Raw genomic sequence first — 17,399 nt, forward strand, 5'->3', positions numbered from 1 at the left:
ATATGAGAGTTAATAATGAAAGACAGAAAAGCACATTCTCCATTCTGTCTCTATACCGAGAGACAAAAGTGAAACAGACCTGTTTTATGATAGCATAATTGACACATGATGCAGATCCCCCCCCTCCTCACTTTTCCTATGACAAAGTGGTGACAATTTTAATTGAAAACAATCACCGTAAGTTACTTAATTGTTACTCAGAAATGATTTGATATTGAGATAAAAATGGCTGCATTGGACATTCAAGAAAATCTCCATCCTTCTATATATTTCAGTGAATAATACTACATCTGCCAATCGATCCCCTCTATCCCCTCACCCTCAGGATGAATTGGAGTCCCTGGCTTCTCCATAGTCTTTTCCCATCCTCTTCCTTCTCCCATCTTCCCTCCCTTCCCCCATCCTCCTCTCTTTCTTCCCCCCTCCTCCCTCTCTTCTCTCCATCCTCTCTCTCTCCCCCCTCCTCCTACCACTCTTTCCTCCCTCCTCCCTCTCTTCCCTCCCTCCCTCCTCCCTCTGGCTGGCTGCCACTCCTCCCAGCGACTCTGTGCGTGTTGTCTGTTGAGGCCGGCCCCCTCTCTCTCCTCTGATGGACGAGTGAAGCTCACTAACACACACTCACAGACGCAACACGCCACAGGCAGGCTACCAGACAGACTGGCAGACAGGTAGGCAGCAGTCAGGCAACATGACCCAAACAGGGAACAGCCTCAGCTCTGTGACCTGTGACAACAGATGCCAACCACAGAACTGAACACTGAAGTTTACTTTGAGAGCCTCAGGGGAGCTGGAGTAAGCAGAAAATAAGACAAATAACAAGACGGGATGAGGAGTGCTTGACTGCTGTTGTTTAGGCTGATGAGGAGGGAGTATTTTACTAACTTTTTCTGCACTTTCTGAACCTGTGGAATTCCATTCATGAGCCAGAAGACTAAAGCCAGCATGGTATTCAGCTGGCAGAAGTCCTTTGCCATTCTGACCCCCTGGAGGAAAGGTATAGTACACTTCATGTAACCTGTCTCTATCTCTTATGCCATCATGATGTCTCATCCTACCAGCTGTCTATAGCAGCTGGATTTGCTAGCACAAATTGTAATTTGAGTGTCTGCTGGATGTGTTTTTGTGGTTGGAGACAGAGGTGTAATTTCAGCCTGAAGTTAGAGGGTGTCTTTAGTTTACAGCAGTGGGCTTTTATGGTGTCTGGATTTTAGGAGACTAATTGTCTCATCACATGAACAACTCCTCATATCCAAAAGCAAACATATATTGTCTCACATCCACATGGACTTTTCTCAGTAAACTGAGGAGAGTGAAGTGGCCGTGTTACCTCTTTGGTAGTTCTATTAAGGACCAAGGATGCATTTTGTGGTAGACTTAAAAGGTTGCAAGGGCAAGACAACACATTTGCTTTGCTGTGAATCTGCAGGTGCTAAATTCAGAACTTTACTGACGGAAGAGAACTGGACTTGATACAGTATAAATGGTCTCTTGATTAGAATAAGCCAGAGTATGCACTTTTATTACACAGCCTAGCATGGTTCTATTTTGAAGCCCAGACAAAACAATTACTTTGCTTTCCAATGTCAATAAATTTAATTGCTACCATTGGGGAGTGACATAAAAAATAAAATCCTAATTTGTGTACCATCTGTTTGTTATATACGCCCCAAGCTAAAGCGAGGCATCTTGTACAGACGTGCCATGAACAAATAGGTTGACTTTTCAAAACTCGAGCAGTGTCATGACATAACAAAACCTAACGGAAAAGGGACATTAAAAGTCTGTGCTGTGGATCTGTTCTAAACAGAACTGTGAAACACGTTCAAGCCTCATCTTCATGTCTGGAGAATATTAGATTACATATGGTAATCAGCAGACTAAAAGCTTTATGTTGTGTGTTTCAGGAAAAAAAAGTTTCAAAATACCCTGACACAAAAACAAAGTGATGTTGTTTTTAGGACCTGTTGATAGTCACAGAATCTATGGGGCCCTTGTGATACAGTGTAACTCCTAATTTTTCTTCCACTTCTCATTTCTCTGCATTCCAAGAATCTGCCTCTATCAGATAACGATCTCAGCTTATGTACAGTATGTCCTCCACACCTGTTGGGAAGGATTGTCCCCCCCCCCCTCCCCCCAGATCCTCAATTTGTTTTGTCCTGAGACAGAAAATTCCCAGCATTGTTGTAGATGTGAAAGAGCTCAGACCCTCCTTGGCAGGAATCACGTTGTTTGTCATGATCCTTGGATTGGAAGAAAAGGCCCATTGTAAAGATAACGCTCACATTGTGAACAGTACATAAAGACAAGGCATTTATTGGTCTATTCTTGTGATGTCCTATTGTTGTCATTAGTTTACAGCAAGAGGATTGTCTCAGAAACTGATTGTGAATTACAATGACATTGTAATTCTTCTCGGGAAAAAGGAGCTAACATTGAGAAAACGTCCTTGGCTCTATCTTTGTGCATAGTTTCCCTGAGCAAATACTTAGTAATGTTTGACATTTTTTTTTAACATTGTAGCATTCCACAAATGAATTGTCCCTTCTACCTCTCCCCATATGCATCACCCTGACTCAGAGCCAGGCAGAACGGCACGTAGTGGAATTCCCTGCTATATGGAATCATCCTGTTTGGAAAGGGTGACAGGAATGATTCAGATCCTGAGGTATTTGAGAACCTGAAGGGAGTGAGAGAGTACTCTACACATTTTCTTCAACTTTGTATGAACTGTGTCTTGATGCCCTATTTTTTCCAGTGTGATCCTGCCACAATAATGAATGATGATCACAACAATGACAACACACCTATGCCTGTTAGTGGTTGGATGAAATGCCATTTCATAGGGTTATCGGTCATAAAAATCTGCATTTCGTGGATTACTTTTGAGGATGTAATGGTCAGCAAAATCATCCTTTTCTTTTTCAAGAGGTTAAAAAGCCAATGGCTGTGTCAATATAGGATTCATTCATCCAACATCCAACAAAATTGGGAATTACCTATTAAAACATATTCATGTTGATTTGCGTTCAATTAAGAGGTAAACTGAGTTGGTTGGTGAGGGGGATTGTGGGAGGATTCAAACTCCAGACCTCCTGTCGGAGGAAACTGGCCCCAAGGAGACTTTACTTGCGTTAGCTCTCCTGCACATTCTTGTCTTATCCTAAGGGCGTCCGATAGTGGGGAGTGGGGAGCGGGGCCCCTGCACCTCCTAGCTCACGTTGATAAAGGGAGTCTGGGATCCCTCCTCAGGGTCGACGCCACGTCCAAGGAAGAGGTGGAAAGGGAGAAAAGATACCAGGCCTGTGTGTTGAGAGACATGCAGCCGAGAAGAGACCTGGTTGGCTTCCTTGGGTTTAGGATGGTCAAGAGATGGGGGGAAGGAGTTAGATGGAAGTTGTGTGGCGGTATTTCACACCTCACCAGATAGGACACATGGTTTCTGTCACCGGAACTGCGGTGGAAATTATGTTGGAAAATGTTGTTTTCCATGGGTCAATTGAATTATAATTGTGTTGTCCTAGAATTATAAATGTGGCTCTTGAGGATTCACCTCCAGTTACCATTACTTCATAAACAACTTAAGGGTGAAACTTGCAAAAAAAGAAAATGATGATAGTGACTTAATGACTAGTAGTGGGCATGAAGGTCTATCAGCAGGCTTGTGACCACCCAAAGTGCTAACAGAGAATGGACATTCTGCTAAACCCCCCGGCTGTAAAAATTGCAGGCTTGTCACAGCCTGTTTATGACCTTTCCACTTAGAATCCAAGAAACTTACAGAATGAACAGTTTAGCCCAGGGCTTACACATGCCATCGCCCAGAGCCTGACCCACTGGGTTAATTCAACGTCTATTCCACGTTGGTTTAACGTAATTTCATTGAAATGTGGTGGATAAAACGTTGATTCAACCAGTGTGTTGCCAGTGGGGAGCTCATGTGCCCTGCCCTTCCATTATGAAGAGGACACTTGCTTGGGTAGATAAAGTTATTGAGGAATACGCACTTTTCAGTGAGTGGGAAAAAAACTTCAGTTGTAGCTCTTCTTGGCCTAGTTGAAACAATGGGAGACTTTCAGTTCAAATGTATATGCTCAGCCTAACAACAATCTGTCATGCTCTAGTTATAAATCATCTGTTTGTTGGGATTCCAGCTTCTACCCTTGAGGGAGAGAGCAGTAGTGGAATGTTGAGTCTGCACGTACACAGGTCAACACACCTCAGGGAGGAGCTGTGATATCTAATGGAGGAAACAATCACACACGCACACCCACATCACACACACACACACACCCACACCGCAGAGAAGAGGGACGGATGTCACCTCTCCTTACAGCACATATTTTAGCCACTCCCAATCCCACCAGCCTCTGGCAACACACTGGTGCTGGCTGGATGTGTTTTCCCTCTGTGAGGGAGTGACAGCCACCCAGGAGCTTAAACCTTTGTTCTCACGGCAGAGTGGAGGCTCCAGGCATTTGGGAGGGCAGCAGGGCAATCCATCTGCTTTATCGAAACTCTCCTTTAGTGAGATCATTGTAAAGTTGATTTTCAAATGACTTTTTTTGGTTGGCCAACCTGAACGACAACATTATACTACACGTCTGGAATGTTAAATTAATGTTGCGGCAAAACGTCTGACTCTGTCATTTCTGACAGAAAGGAGGCTAAATACGCGTCTAGAGGGGCGGACAGTGTGTAGCCTAATTACATGTGTGGGGTTACTCAGCCTTGCTGGAAACGGGCTGACTCCACTGAGCCTGTTCAATTACAGTGTAGGATTTCAGATCTGTTTTGTCTTTCCTATGATGACACCTGGGAGATGTTGACACCTGCTTGGGTGTAAGACCTGGTGATTTGTGGGATCAAACCAAGCAGATTGTGTCACAATGGCAGTAGTAGGATTAAGTGGTTGAATAAGCAAGGTGACTTCAGTGTGTAATTAAAGTCACTCTGGTCCCATGTTTTTGTCTGCTGCTAATTCAGAGGAACTGGCAATTACTGCATTTATAAAAAATGTATGATAAGAGAGCATAGACCGAGCAGAAAACAGAAAAAAGTTTATTCTCAAAGAAATAATGTTATTCTCATTTCTTGAACAAAATTCTCTATTTATTTTAATCCATTACAGAATGTTTTTTTATTCATCTCCATCTTTTATTAATTTCCACAGTCTTGGTTTTGAAAATAAATTCCTGGTGTGTTCAGTCACAGAAAAATGGATCCGTTTTCTCTTAATGTTGTTGATTGAGAAAAGATGGCTTGGATAAAGGGACTTCACAAATGGTTTACTCTAAGCTTATTCTGTGTAGGCAACCTGAAACATAGCAACCTTTGCATGATTGATGTTACGTTTGAGTCATTTAGCAGACGCCCTTATCCAGAGCGACTTACAGGAGCAATTCAGACCAGCAACCTTTCCGTTACTGGCCCATCGCTCTTAACCACTACACTACCACTTCAGTTGGCTATTGAGTGAAAACCTATAGCCAAAACCAGTTGACCAAAACCTGGTAAACTTCTCCAACTCAGTCATTCCAATACTTCTTCTGAAAGATAAGTTCTTGAATAAAGAGTTTGTGGTCGAGGTTATGGAAGAAAACGGAATGGAATCTAGGGTCTCTACACGACAGTATCCTGTTTGTATTTGACAAAACACATAACTCCACTATGTTCATACTCCTGGTTACTTACAATATATTGCATTATTCACATTCCAAGCTGCCTGGAGCTGGGCGAGGTGCTGTTTGATCTCTCTGAACAGAGAGCCAGGTCTCTAGGTCGTTAATTGAAAATCCAGGGGGTTTTGGATGCAGATTGTTTTCTCCTCAAGGCCAACAGCAAACATGTCCCTTCTTCAGCAAACCCCTGTGCTCAATTACAAGCCCAGCACTGCTTTAAAGACTAGTGGATATCAATACCTGGGTTGTTCCACCAATTAGGTGCCTTTTGAGGTTTTATTTCACCTACATTTAATATACTATCATAAAGAGCATATGTTCACTTAATAAGAAGAAGTTACATTTAAAAATGCTATAATAAGTGCCAAACAAAGTAACAGGGTTGACGACTTTATCTTAAATCAGCCATAAATCCCCTTGTGACAGGGAGAATGATAGCTTGTTGTGTGCAACAGGGAGAGGCAATTGAATGCAAACTTCACAAAAACATTTCTAGCCTGTCGTTCTATTCGTAACAGGGTTAATGTGTTATGCTCGACAAAATAGCAGAAAATGGCCAAAAAGAGTAGAACCAGCTCACCTGCTTTAACTCACAACAAAATACCTAGGGCTTTACAATGGTGGTGAAAACATGGAGACATGTTGGGGGTTAAGTGGGTTAAAATCCTCCTACAATTCACATACAGTAGGATGTACAGAGGGACATATCGAAATGCAGGATTTTGGCACGTTAGCAAGTCTTAATTCATATTCAAAATCTGATTGATTGAATTTTCCATGTGGTCTATATTAAAGGGCACTTCATTTAATATAACAGGCTTTTAAAATGTAATACTTGTGCACAACTTCTACATAAAATATCAGAAGGACGCAAAAGGCACATATTTCGTGGAACGACCCACCTAGGAGGTCAGGGAACTTTTACGTATAGAGTAAATGACTGCTTGTGGGAGTAATATATTAGCTGCTAAACATTAAGGCAATGTGGTTTACCTTTTTATTGCATGTTAAAGCAAGCTCGGATTAGTTATTTTTCTTTTAGGGGGGGGGGGGGGCAGTTGGGGAGCTTTAGTTTACAGTATAGTAAATACAAAAATGTTGTAACTTTCAACCTAAAATACAACAGCCTACATATTGTGCAGTATGTCTGTCTACACTCTTGGAAAAAAGGGTTCCGAAAGGGTTCTATGGCTGTCCCCATAGGAAAACCCTTTTCGGTTCCAGGTAGAACTCTTTTGCTTTTCATATTACATGGAACTCAAGAAGGTTCTACCTGGAACCAAAAAGGGATCTTCAAAGGATTCTCCTACTGGGACAGCCGGAGAACCCTTTAAGGTTTACACAGCACCTTTTTTCTGAGAGTATATAAGATGAAGTGCAGCACAGTAGTCGTTATGCAGGAGATCATTAGTGTTGCTCTTTAACTATCTACTCCTTCTTATCTGTTACCACTGTGTGAGATACACCAGTTCCCATTACACTCCTGTTGATAACACGACTGACTGTAGACTGACTTGATAAAGCCAATTAAGAGATAGTCAGGGCTGTGCTGCTGGAGTTACACATGGACTGCAGTCTCTCGTATCTCCCCCAAGGGACCACCGCCTTATCAAGGCTTAGGGAGCTGCTGTAAACGGGTATACATGTGATATTTCTTAGTTGTTTTACAGTACAGTCATACCTTGAGGACCATCCTAGACAACCATTTACATACTTCTGATCGGACTGCTGAGGTTTCAGGAGTGTCCATGCTGTGTGTTCCTCTGGGAGCGACAGGGCTTGGTTAAATGTGTCTTTCAGTTTGTTTTTAAATTTGTTATTACTTTATTTATTTTATTCAGGGAAGCACCATATGATCCTATATGAGCTTGGTTTGGGTCTTAGTGTACATGCTGGATCAAAGGCTGTATACTCCAGGGACATGTTCAAGAACGACTTACCTCAGAAATAACCCACACTGATACTAGTCTTTTATCTGATGTTGTTTGATCATCTTGGGCACAATAGGGCCTGAACAGTGTCTAAGTAGTTGTACTTTTTCTCCGACCACAGTGGAAAAAGTAATGTGCTACATTTTGCCGCCATTTGACGGAAACAGGAAATACGTTTCCTTGCCTCCTCTGCAAGAATTTGTTTTGGGAATACGATGTCTTGAGTTGAGCTAGTGCAATTCTTTCCACATGTAACAGTAGCACTATGGGAGTGGCATGAAGAAAATACACATCTCATTCTAATCAGGTGAGACATACCAAATGAAGCATGTACAACACATGCAATTATGGGGATTAATAGGAATTCATGATATGTAGCTAAATAAACATTGGGATTTTGACTGAATGTACTTTAGTTGAACACATAAAACTGGGGATTCGAATGAGACGACACATGTAGGCTACGCTTTACTGTATATGCAAGTACTGTCTTCTGATACTAATGTTAAAGTTAATGCCCACCTTGACAGCACTGAGCAACAGTATCATTTATGAATCTTTTCAAGAGGCTAACTTTGATCTGGAAAACCCCACCTAACTTTTCCACAATACCTTGATCCACTAGCTTTGGCCAATTTCGGTACATGTAAAATAATTGGGAAAACAGACATTTTGAATGGGAAGAGACCTGAGCCAGAATCAAGTCTGATAGGACCAAATAAGATTGAAATGCTATCATTGTTTTGGCAGAGCCACTATCCATTCCCAAAACAATATTATCACAACAGATTTTTTTTTCTCATGAAAAACATGGGTGCACTTTGATTTTTGTAGATGTTATTCACAGTGAAATAAAAAAAACTACGGGCTTTGTTTTGTGAGAAAAAGCTGCAAACAAACATGGTAGAGGTATCTCCACCTCATATATCCCTCTGAAATTCAAACTTAATTCCATACTAAAATCATTAAATAAAGCAATAACTCATTCATTTAACTTCAAAAGGAGGGAAACCGTATCACTGTCATGATTTATTACAATGTAATGGACTGGCTGCTTTCAAATCTGACACATCACCGTTTCCAAATAGTTTGGCAGTTGATGTTTTAATAAATCGTGGTGGCTACACCTACTTCCAATCAGTTTTGTGTACTCAGCTCAATGACTCATTTCCTGCCAAATTAGGTTTCGGGTATATAACGCAGCCTGAGCTCCTGTGAATTTCATTATTTATCATCCTACCCATGTCTCTTCCCCTCCAATCACAATGTCCGCCTGCCTCATTTCCTAACAACCAGAGATGCAATTACCCTATTAGTGTTTATACTTAAATGACCCACCACAACTCCTTAAGTAGGCATTATGTTAGAAGGTTTTGTTTTGTTTCTGTGAGCGGTACTGGGATTCAACTTATATTGATACTCAAAATACTTTAGTTTTACTAGTCTTTTAGTTTTCACAAACGTGTCCTCCAACCCCCACACCCTTAATAAAGTTCCCTCTAAAGTGGATGAAATCACTGGATTTATAACATTTTTATCTCAAATTTCTATGGGCCAGATATTCAATTTAAACAGCGGCTATTCCCCAAACCTTCTTTATTGTTGAAGTTTGATCTAACAATCTACTATTATGTTATACCAGAAAGGTTTATGGGTTAGATTTGCAGCACAGGACTAAACCTTTTTAATTGAGTAATACTAATATTTAATTAAAACCTCTTCGCTGCTCAAGGATATGGTGGTATGTACGTTTGTTGTTCTGGAATTCAAGGTAAGTGAAAAAAAAGAACGTTTGATTGACAGCGATGAGTATCAGATTGCACGTGGCGAGAAAGCGGAGATGTCACATACGAGTTCCCCATAATGGTATTAACTGGACCTTAAGATCAAAGCTGGACAGCCCAGTGTGGGGCACTGGCAAATAATGTGCCCTAGGGTATTTGTGTACCTCCGAGTTGAAGAATGCTGGATGGTATAAAACCAGTCCTCAGGTTTCACAGGAAGATCCTCAAAAATCTCTTGGATCTATGTTTTGACATCTGTGTCATTCATGGTCACAAGGAATTGGACATGCAACTGTGAGTCTTTTGGAATAAAAACACCATCATCCCGCATACACAAGAAGAGAGACTTTTTTCAAATGCTTGAGTCTACCCTCTCAACTTCTGTGTCTTACATTTTACTCTTTGACATCCATTCTCCTTAGGAAAGAGATATTGTAATTAGGTGTTAGGGATGTTCACAGATATTCTGTCTGTTGTCAATAAAAGTACTTTTTTTTAAATCTGAAAGAGTTAACTTTGAAAGAGTTAGCATTCTGACAATGGTATTTCCGAAGCCCTTAGGGTACTGCTATGCAACACTTGAAAACTGGCATTCACTCAAAAATGTATTTAGCATTTTATTTCATTTCATTGGGGATAACGGAGTGAAATTCAAGTGACTTGTGGGAACATTCGAAATAGGCAACTCTGCTAATGCACAAAAAAAGGCTGTTTTACTAATAATGCTTCTCATTATTCACAGGAAAGGGGGACAATGTGCTGGAAAATGAGGTTATCCTGACCAAGATGAAGCTCTTCAACAACTTCCATGAGAAGCTCCTCAACAACGCTGTTGATTCATCATCCACTATCGCCATGTCAGTTTCTGAGCAGGACATCTCAGAGCCTGTCAAAGGCTTGGAGGGGAATGCTGACTTGGATAACATGCCTGGACAGTCCCTGATGGAGTCAAGCTCAGACTACCTGTCAAACATTTTCTCAAACTCTCAGCTTTCCAGGCTGTACAAGTTTGAGTCAGAGGACTCTGGGGTGGAACTGCCCAGTGGAACCAACTCTCCCTCCACACCCACCGGCTCGGAGCAGAGCTTTGTGGTCCACAGCCGGGAACCCTCCTATGACTCCTGTAACCTCAACACTCCTGTCCCTACCCCAGAACCACTCCTCACATTTGACCAGTGCTCTGACACCAAACAAACAGAGGATATGAGAGACACACCATGTATGACTGCAGACAGTGCTGTGCAGGAGTGTGATATGGTGGAGTCGGGGGCTGAACTCAACACAGAAGTTGAGAGGGTAGACCTTCATATAACTGAGAAGGACATAGACATGGAGAGGGCCCAGCACACAGCCTTGAGGGACCACACTGAGGACGGTAAAGGGGGTTCAGAGCAGCTGGGTGAAAACAAGGCTGTAACTGAGGGGGTCAACTCAGAGAACACAAAGCCCAGGAGACAGTGCTCTACAGGGGCCTGTGACGATATGACAGGGGTTGACTTTGAGCAGCGGCCTCTGAGGAAAGGCACGACAAGTGACAGCCTGGAGGAGTATATGGAGGAATGCTGCAGACTGAGTGAGGTAAAGATATTTCCTGCCCACTTGTTATTTACTCACAACCTCTTGGCTTCTCCCAGGGCTGCATGTAAGCCCACAGATATTTCTAATGTTTTATATTCTGTTTTATGTAGTAACCATAAAGTGTTATTTATGGGGAAACTATTCCTGACACAGAGCGATGCCTTAGTGCTGTTGTAGCTATGCCATCTGTGTACTTTCATCTGCAACATTAAGTCTGTTGAACAGAAGCAGGTACCTTGTGCTTCCTTTTATTTATATTTAACACATTTCCTGCTGTCTTTGTGCTTACAAAGCCAGTGAGCGACAGCAATTAGCGGGGCTTGTTTTGACTTCCTCCAAATCGGCAGGGACTTGAGGAAAGGCCCCTTTTGGGTGGTGGACAACAAACATCTTTACACTCCCTGTCATTATCCCTAATTACCAACCCTTCCTAGCCTCTATGTCACCAGCTAATCACAGAACCTCTAACGACAACAAGTCTCCAGGAAGCTCTCTCTATGGGCAGGAAATTAGGGGAAATTGTGTGTATTTTGAGAGAAATTATCAACATTGTCTTTGAGATTTCAAGAGCGTGCTAGATTAAAACTAAGGTGAATCAAACCTCTAACAGACACTAAATTAGGCAATAAAGGTGTAGACCACATCACATTATTGCAATATGAGAATGTCATACTGTTATAAGATTAAAAGGGAACAGTAGCTCATCTTAAACCCCTCTTTATGGGTAAAAAAAAAGAAACACAGTATTCTCATACTGAACCTCCATGGGGCTATGACCTCCTTAGTGAGATAGCTGAGCAACAACACACTACTTGACCCATTCACAATGGCCAGTAGAGGCACGTTCCCATAACGAAAGCTTGCCAATGAGAGCGGTGTTTTCATTCATGTCTGGAAAAAATATATATATAATTTTTCATGTTCCAAATGAGAAAACAGTGTCCTCTTGCAGTGCTGCACCCGACAGCTGTGGAGCTTTGCCAACCAATACTAACCTGTGTGATGTGCTGCTCCACTCATCACTATCAGCTATCAGCACCATCTTCCATACGGCGTCAACATGCACCTTCATCTGAATGTCTTGTTGATTTTGGTTTAGAGTGGAAATGAGAATCATGATAGTGAAACGGTTCATCTGACTGAAACACAGATGTTGTTCCAAAAAAAAGGGTTATTCATTTTTGAATGTTTGCATAACATTTATATTACTGTAAGAAGGCCAGTCATGGATTTAATGAGGCAATAAGTGATACTATGTGCAACAAAGGTTAACATTTTTGTTGGCTTGAGTAAGCCTGGGACAGTTTGGTGTGCCGTCTCAAGCAAGCAAAGGTGAAAGTGATGCCCATGACATCTATGACCTTTTGACAATTTCCCAGGACATAGATGGCTCTCTCTTCAGATCATATCTTGGATGACACCAGAGCTGGTAGTTGATCTCAAATCCTTTACATGAAACATACCATTTTCAACAATCCAATATTAATTAATGAGCCAACTAATCAGTTACACAATTTGAGGTGGCCAAACTAGAAAAACTAGGCCCGACTTCAAACCCCACATCTCTTAACAGATACTTCCCCATCTCTCCCTCAAAGACCTTTCACAACAATGTCACGTTCAAAAGACCCAGTCAAGACAAGGTTGTATTATGGCATACAGTAGGGGAATCTAAACACAGGGCCCGGTTGCATACAGGCTGAAAGGAAAAGGTGGAGAGAGCATGTGTTACAGTGCGGGGGCTTTATTCATACTGCCGCATGTCACACAGCACCTGTTCATCTGGCTGTGGGGATATTGTCCTGGATAACCAGCCAGCTCCCCCCCTTTCTCTCTCATCTGGTTCCTGCCGCTCCCTGGAACCAGGGCCGGACGTCCTACCTAGACGCATCACACAGGTGTCAAATTGCTCCAATTACTCACATATTTACCCAGATAAAACCCTTTGATAGCCATCAGGGCCCCTTTAACGGACCAGTCGACTGGCTCGCGGGTGGCGATTATTTTGGGGGGCCCCTCCGTGCTCTACTTTAGGGGTGTATTGCTGACAGGCAGTCCGGTGGTTAAACTATTCATCATCATGGAATTTGTTAAACGCCATTGGCACTTGGATTGGAACCAGTGCTATGGTCAGATTATATGAAAGTATAACTCTTTGGCCATGCACACCAGAGGTGGGTTTCGCTTCGAAGGAGGAAGGCATATGAGGAAATAACTCCGTGCCTACTGTAAAATATGATGATGGATCTTTGATGTTATGGGGCTATTTTACGTCCACTGGTCCTGGAGCCCTTGTTAAGGTCAACAGCATCATGAACCTTAGCAAGTACCAGGGGATTTTAGCCAAAAGCCTGGTTGCCTCTGACAGGAGGCTGAAACTTGGCCGCAAGTGGATCTTCCAGCAAGACAATAACTCCAAGCACACATCAACATCCACAAAGAAATGGTTTATTGACCATAAAATCAACAGTCTCTGGACTTGAACCTTATTGAAAACCTGTCATTCAAATTGAGAGGGCCGTCCATAAGTGCAGACAAAGGATATCAAGGATCTCTAAAGATTCTGTGGAATGGTCTAAGATTCCTCCCTATATGCTCTCCAATCTCATAAAACGTCTTATAGAAAGGCTCAGTGCCGTTATCCTTGCAAGGTGAGGTATTGAATTGTATTGAACAAAATCTTTCTCTGAACAACTGTATTAGTATAACACAATATAATACTTTTTTTGTACATAGAATATAGGGCAGTATTTGTAATATTTACAACTTCATCAACGGTGCCAATCATTTTGGAACTGACTGTATTTCACCATAAAGAGAAAACGTTTATCATATGGATGTGTTTAGCTATCCGTCTGATCTCATGCGTGCAGGCCTCTATCCTTAGGGGGAACCACATGACATTCAAAGCATATTTCCCCTTGCTTGGCTACCCAGACTCCTTCCTTCGTCCAAACTCTATGCCACACCCATGGACGTTTGTTTATTCTCAATTTCTTCTCCGCACTGAGTTGCTTGGCTACCCAGACTCCTCCCTCCGGCCAAACTCTATGCCACGCCCATGGACGTTAGTTTATTCTCCATTTCTTCTCCGCACTGAGTCTGGAACGGAGTACCTCTCTGACCCTTCACTGAATGCGAACACATTCAGGGCTGTCTGATTGGTCCAGAAACCGATGGGTTGGGCCAGAGCCAGAACACGGAGGTTTTGAAATTCATTATTGGCTTTAATACTCTGATTGGTTAGAGACGATCCACAGCTGATGACTTTATTTTGTACAACCCCCCTAGTGCCCCTCGTCACCACAAATTACTTCAATGATGGCAGTCTCAGACCAGGGCCGGCTTGCCCAGTAGGCAGGATTAGGCAGCCGTCTATGGCGGCAGATTGACAGGGGGGCATTTTCCGAGCTAAACTGACCTTCAACAACACATAAAACCTCACATAATTCTGCCCCAAAACAATGACAATTTACGTCTTTTTTTAATGTGCGTTCAGGACCAGCCTCGAACCAATTATAGACTTCCATGTTTGGTTCAGATTTGATGTGGTCAGACCAGACTTGACTTAAACATCCACGGACTGTGATTTTTGTACCGGTCTGGACCAAATCATAACCAATCATAGACATCGATGTTTGGCTCAGATTTGGTCCGGTCTGGACAGGCCTTGATTTGGTCCAAAAATAGACATCTATAAATGATGTCCTTCAACTTTCATTCAGAACTGAAAATGAACCTGATTTCAACATCCGGAAAATTCATATTTTAAATGTCCGGAAAATATGTATTTTCACCTTTAATTCAGAACCTAAATGTCTGGAAAATACTTGTTTCAGACGTCTCTTCAAAAACATTTTGCTTACTGTGAATATTCTAGATATGTGGGGAATACGAGGGCAGAAAATTATTTCTCCCTCTCCCCTAGGGGTGGCAGAACAGCCAGGCATTATGTTGCGAACAACAGAGCAGCGGAAATCATTTTGTTTGATTCCCCCCCCCCCCCCCCCCCCCCCTCTGTTGAAGGATGTGTGGAACACTGTGAAATATGTCATAAAAGAATGAAGACGAGAGGAAAGATGGCAAGCCCTGCTAATTGAAATGGTGGTCCTGTCGAATTCCACAGCTACAGCCCATAAGCATGCACATGATATACAGTACTAAACACACGTTCTAGGGGTTTCATATTCATTCCACTGATTAATCTATTTATGATGAACTGACCTGTGTTGATCGTGGTGCTCATCAAGACCTCTGTAGAGTATGTGATAGGTGCTGTAAATAATATTTAAGTCCAATGTCAGGGATTGCAATGGGCCATACATGACTAATGTAGCTGCTGAATTTATGATAGACACCCAAGTACTTCCATGGGTTATTGTTGGCAGGTAGTAAGATAAACTTAGGTAGACCAGAGCCTTAGTGAGTTGTTGTTGGTGGCTAACAGAGAGAGGTAGCTAGCATCATTGGGGTAGTTAATCTCACCACTGACCCATAATGGCACTATGCCATACATTTTGTCTCTGTAAATCCTCAAGACCCCCTTTTCCTGTCAGCACAGACACACAGTGTGTTCCCCATAGAGTGCCAATGGAGATATACAACTCTCTCCCTAGATTGTGTGTGCTGAAAACAAATGGGTCTTCTGGACAGAAAAGCAGTATACGTGTACAGCACGTATCTTTCTCCCTATCTCTGTGTGCACCTCACATCTGGCACCACATTCCTTTCCAACACGGTCATGTTTAGGAAAGTATTTTTTGATGCGGCAGACACAGTGGAAATCTCCAGAACCAAGGCCTGAGGAGAGCCTCAGTTCTTCACCACAGTCTTTGATATCAGCATATCATGCTCACATTTTCTATGTTTAGCTAGAATAATATTCAAATCCTCAAACTCAACTTTTTGTCATTGTCAAGGCAACGGTTGGTCTTGTGTATTGGCTTTGGAAAAGACCTCCCCATAGGTCTCATTTTAACAAATGCACCTCTCCTATACCTCTATTTCACAACTTTGAAGGAAAGAGCCAAGTGAGAACTCATTCTCTAACTAGGCCAAAGCCTGGCATTTTATCTGCTAGCCAGCGATTCCCACGTTTGAAACATTGTTACCCCCTCACAACCTATGGGGCCAGAAGAAGCTCTGAAAAAGGGTGGGGGCATTCTCGGGACCTCGAGCGGTGATAAAATCAGTCCCACCCTGCGTCCATCACCGCCGTAGCCGATCTGAGTAAGACCTTTAAAAAAGGCTACGGGGCCAGATGGAATACCAGGACGCTTACTCAAGAGCATGCGTTGACCAGCTGGCAAGTGTCTTCACTGACATTTTCAAACTATCCCTGACCCGGTCTGTAATACCAACTTGTTTCAAGCAGATCATCATATTACCCGTGCCCAAGAATGCCAAGGTAACCTGCCTAAATGACTATCGCCCGTAGCACTCATATCTATAGCCATGAAATGCTTTGAAAGGCTCACATTTACACCATCATCCCAGACAGCCTGGACCCACTCCAATTCACATACCACCCCAACAGATCCACAGATGACGCAATCCCTATTGCACTCCACACTGCCCTCATCCACCTGGACGGAATATGTTGGAATGCTGTTCATTGACTACAGCTCAGCATTCAACACCATAGTCCCCTCCAAGCTCATTACCAAGCTGGGGAACCTGGGAATTAATATCTCCATCTGCAACTGGATCCTGGGCTTCCTGACGGTCCGCCCCCAGGCGGAGCATAGACAACAATCCATCTGCCATGCTGACCATCAACACCGGGGCCCCTCAGGGGTGTGTGCTCATGTCCACATCACTAAGGAATTAACATGGTCCACACACACCCACACAGTTGTAAAGAGGGCACGACAGCACCTCCTCCCCTCAGGAGGCTGAAAAGATTTAGCATGGGCCCTCAGATCCTTCAAAAGTTCTACAGCTGCACCATTGAGAGAATCTTGACTGGCTGCATCGCTGCTTGGTACGGCAACTGCTTGGCATCAGACGGCAAGGCACTATAGAGGGTAGTGAGTACAGCTCCCTGCCATCCAGGACTTCTACCAGGCAGTGTCAGAGGAAGGCCCACAAAATTGGACCAGGTCTGGAACCAACAGGACCCTGAACAGATTCTACCACCAAGCCATAAGACTGCTAAACAAGACTCCTAAATAGCTAATCAAATCTCTACCCGCTGGTGCTACTGTCTATTATCTATCCTGTTGCCTAGTCACTTTAACCCTACCTATATATACACATAGCTACCTCAATTACCTCGTAACCCTGCACATCGACCTGGTACTGGTACTCCCTGTATATAGCCATGTTATTTTTACTCATCATTCTTTTTCATTATTCACTGTGTATTTATTCCTCACGCCACTATTTCAATTATTTATTTTTAATCTTTAACTCTGCATTGTTAA

The 17,399-nt window shown here is 42.7% G+C and overlaps 1 protein-coding gene across 1 annotated transcript in view; it reads left to right on the forward strand.

The window, feature by feature from the left end:
- The first annotated feature begins 611 nt into the window (after positions 1-611).
- Positions 612-17,399, forward strand: part of LOC109889886 (uncharacterized) — a 30,213-nt gene continuing 13,425 nt past the window's right edge. The window contains exons 1-2 of the mRNA XM_020481668.2: positions 612-994; positions 10,139-10,974. Of these exons, the coding sequence (XP_020337257.1) occupies positions 919-994; positions 10,139-10,974 (912 nt within the window). The 5' untranslated portion in view covers positions 612-918. The remainder of the gene's footprint in view (positions 995-10,138; positions 10,975-17,399) is intronic.

This window comes from Oncorhynchus kisutch, linkage group LG4, assembly GCF_002021735.2.
Source record: "Oncorhynchus kisutch isolate 150728-3 linkage group LG4, Okis_V2, whole genome shotgun sequence".
Classification (NCBI taxonomy): Eukaryota; Metazoa; Chordata; class Actinopteri; order Salmoniformes; family Salmonidae; genus Oncorhynchus; species Oncorhynchus kisutch.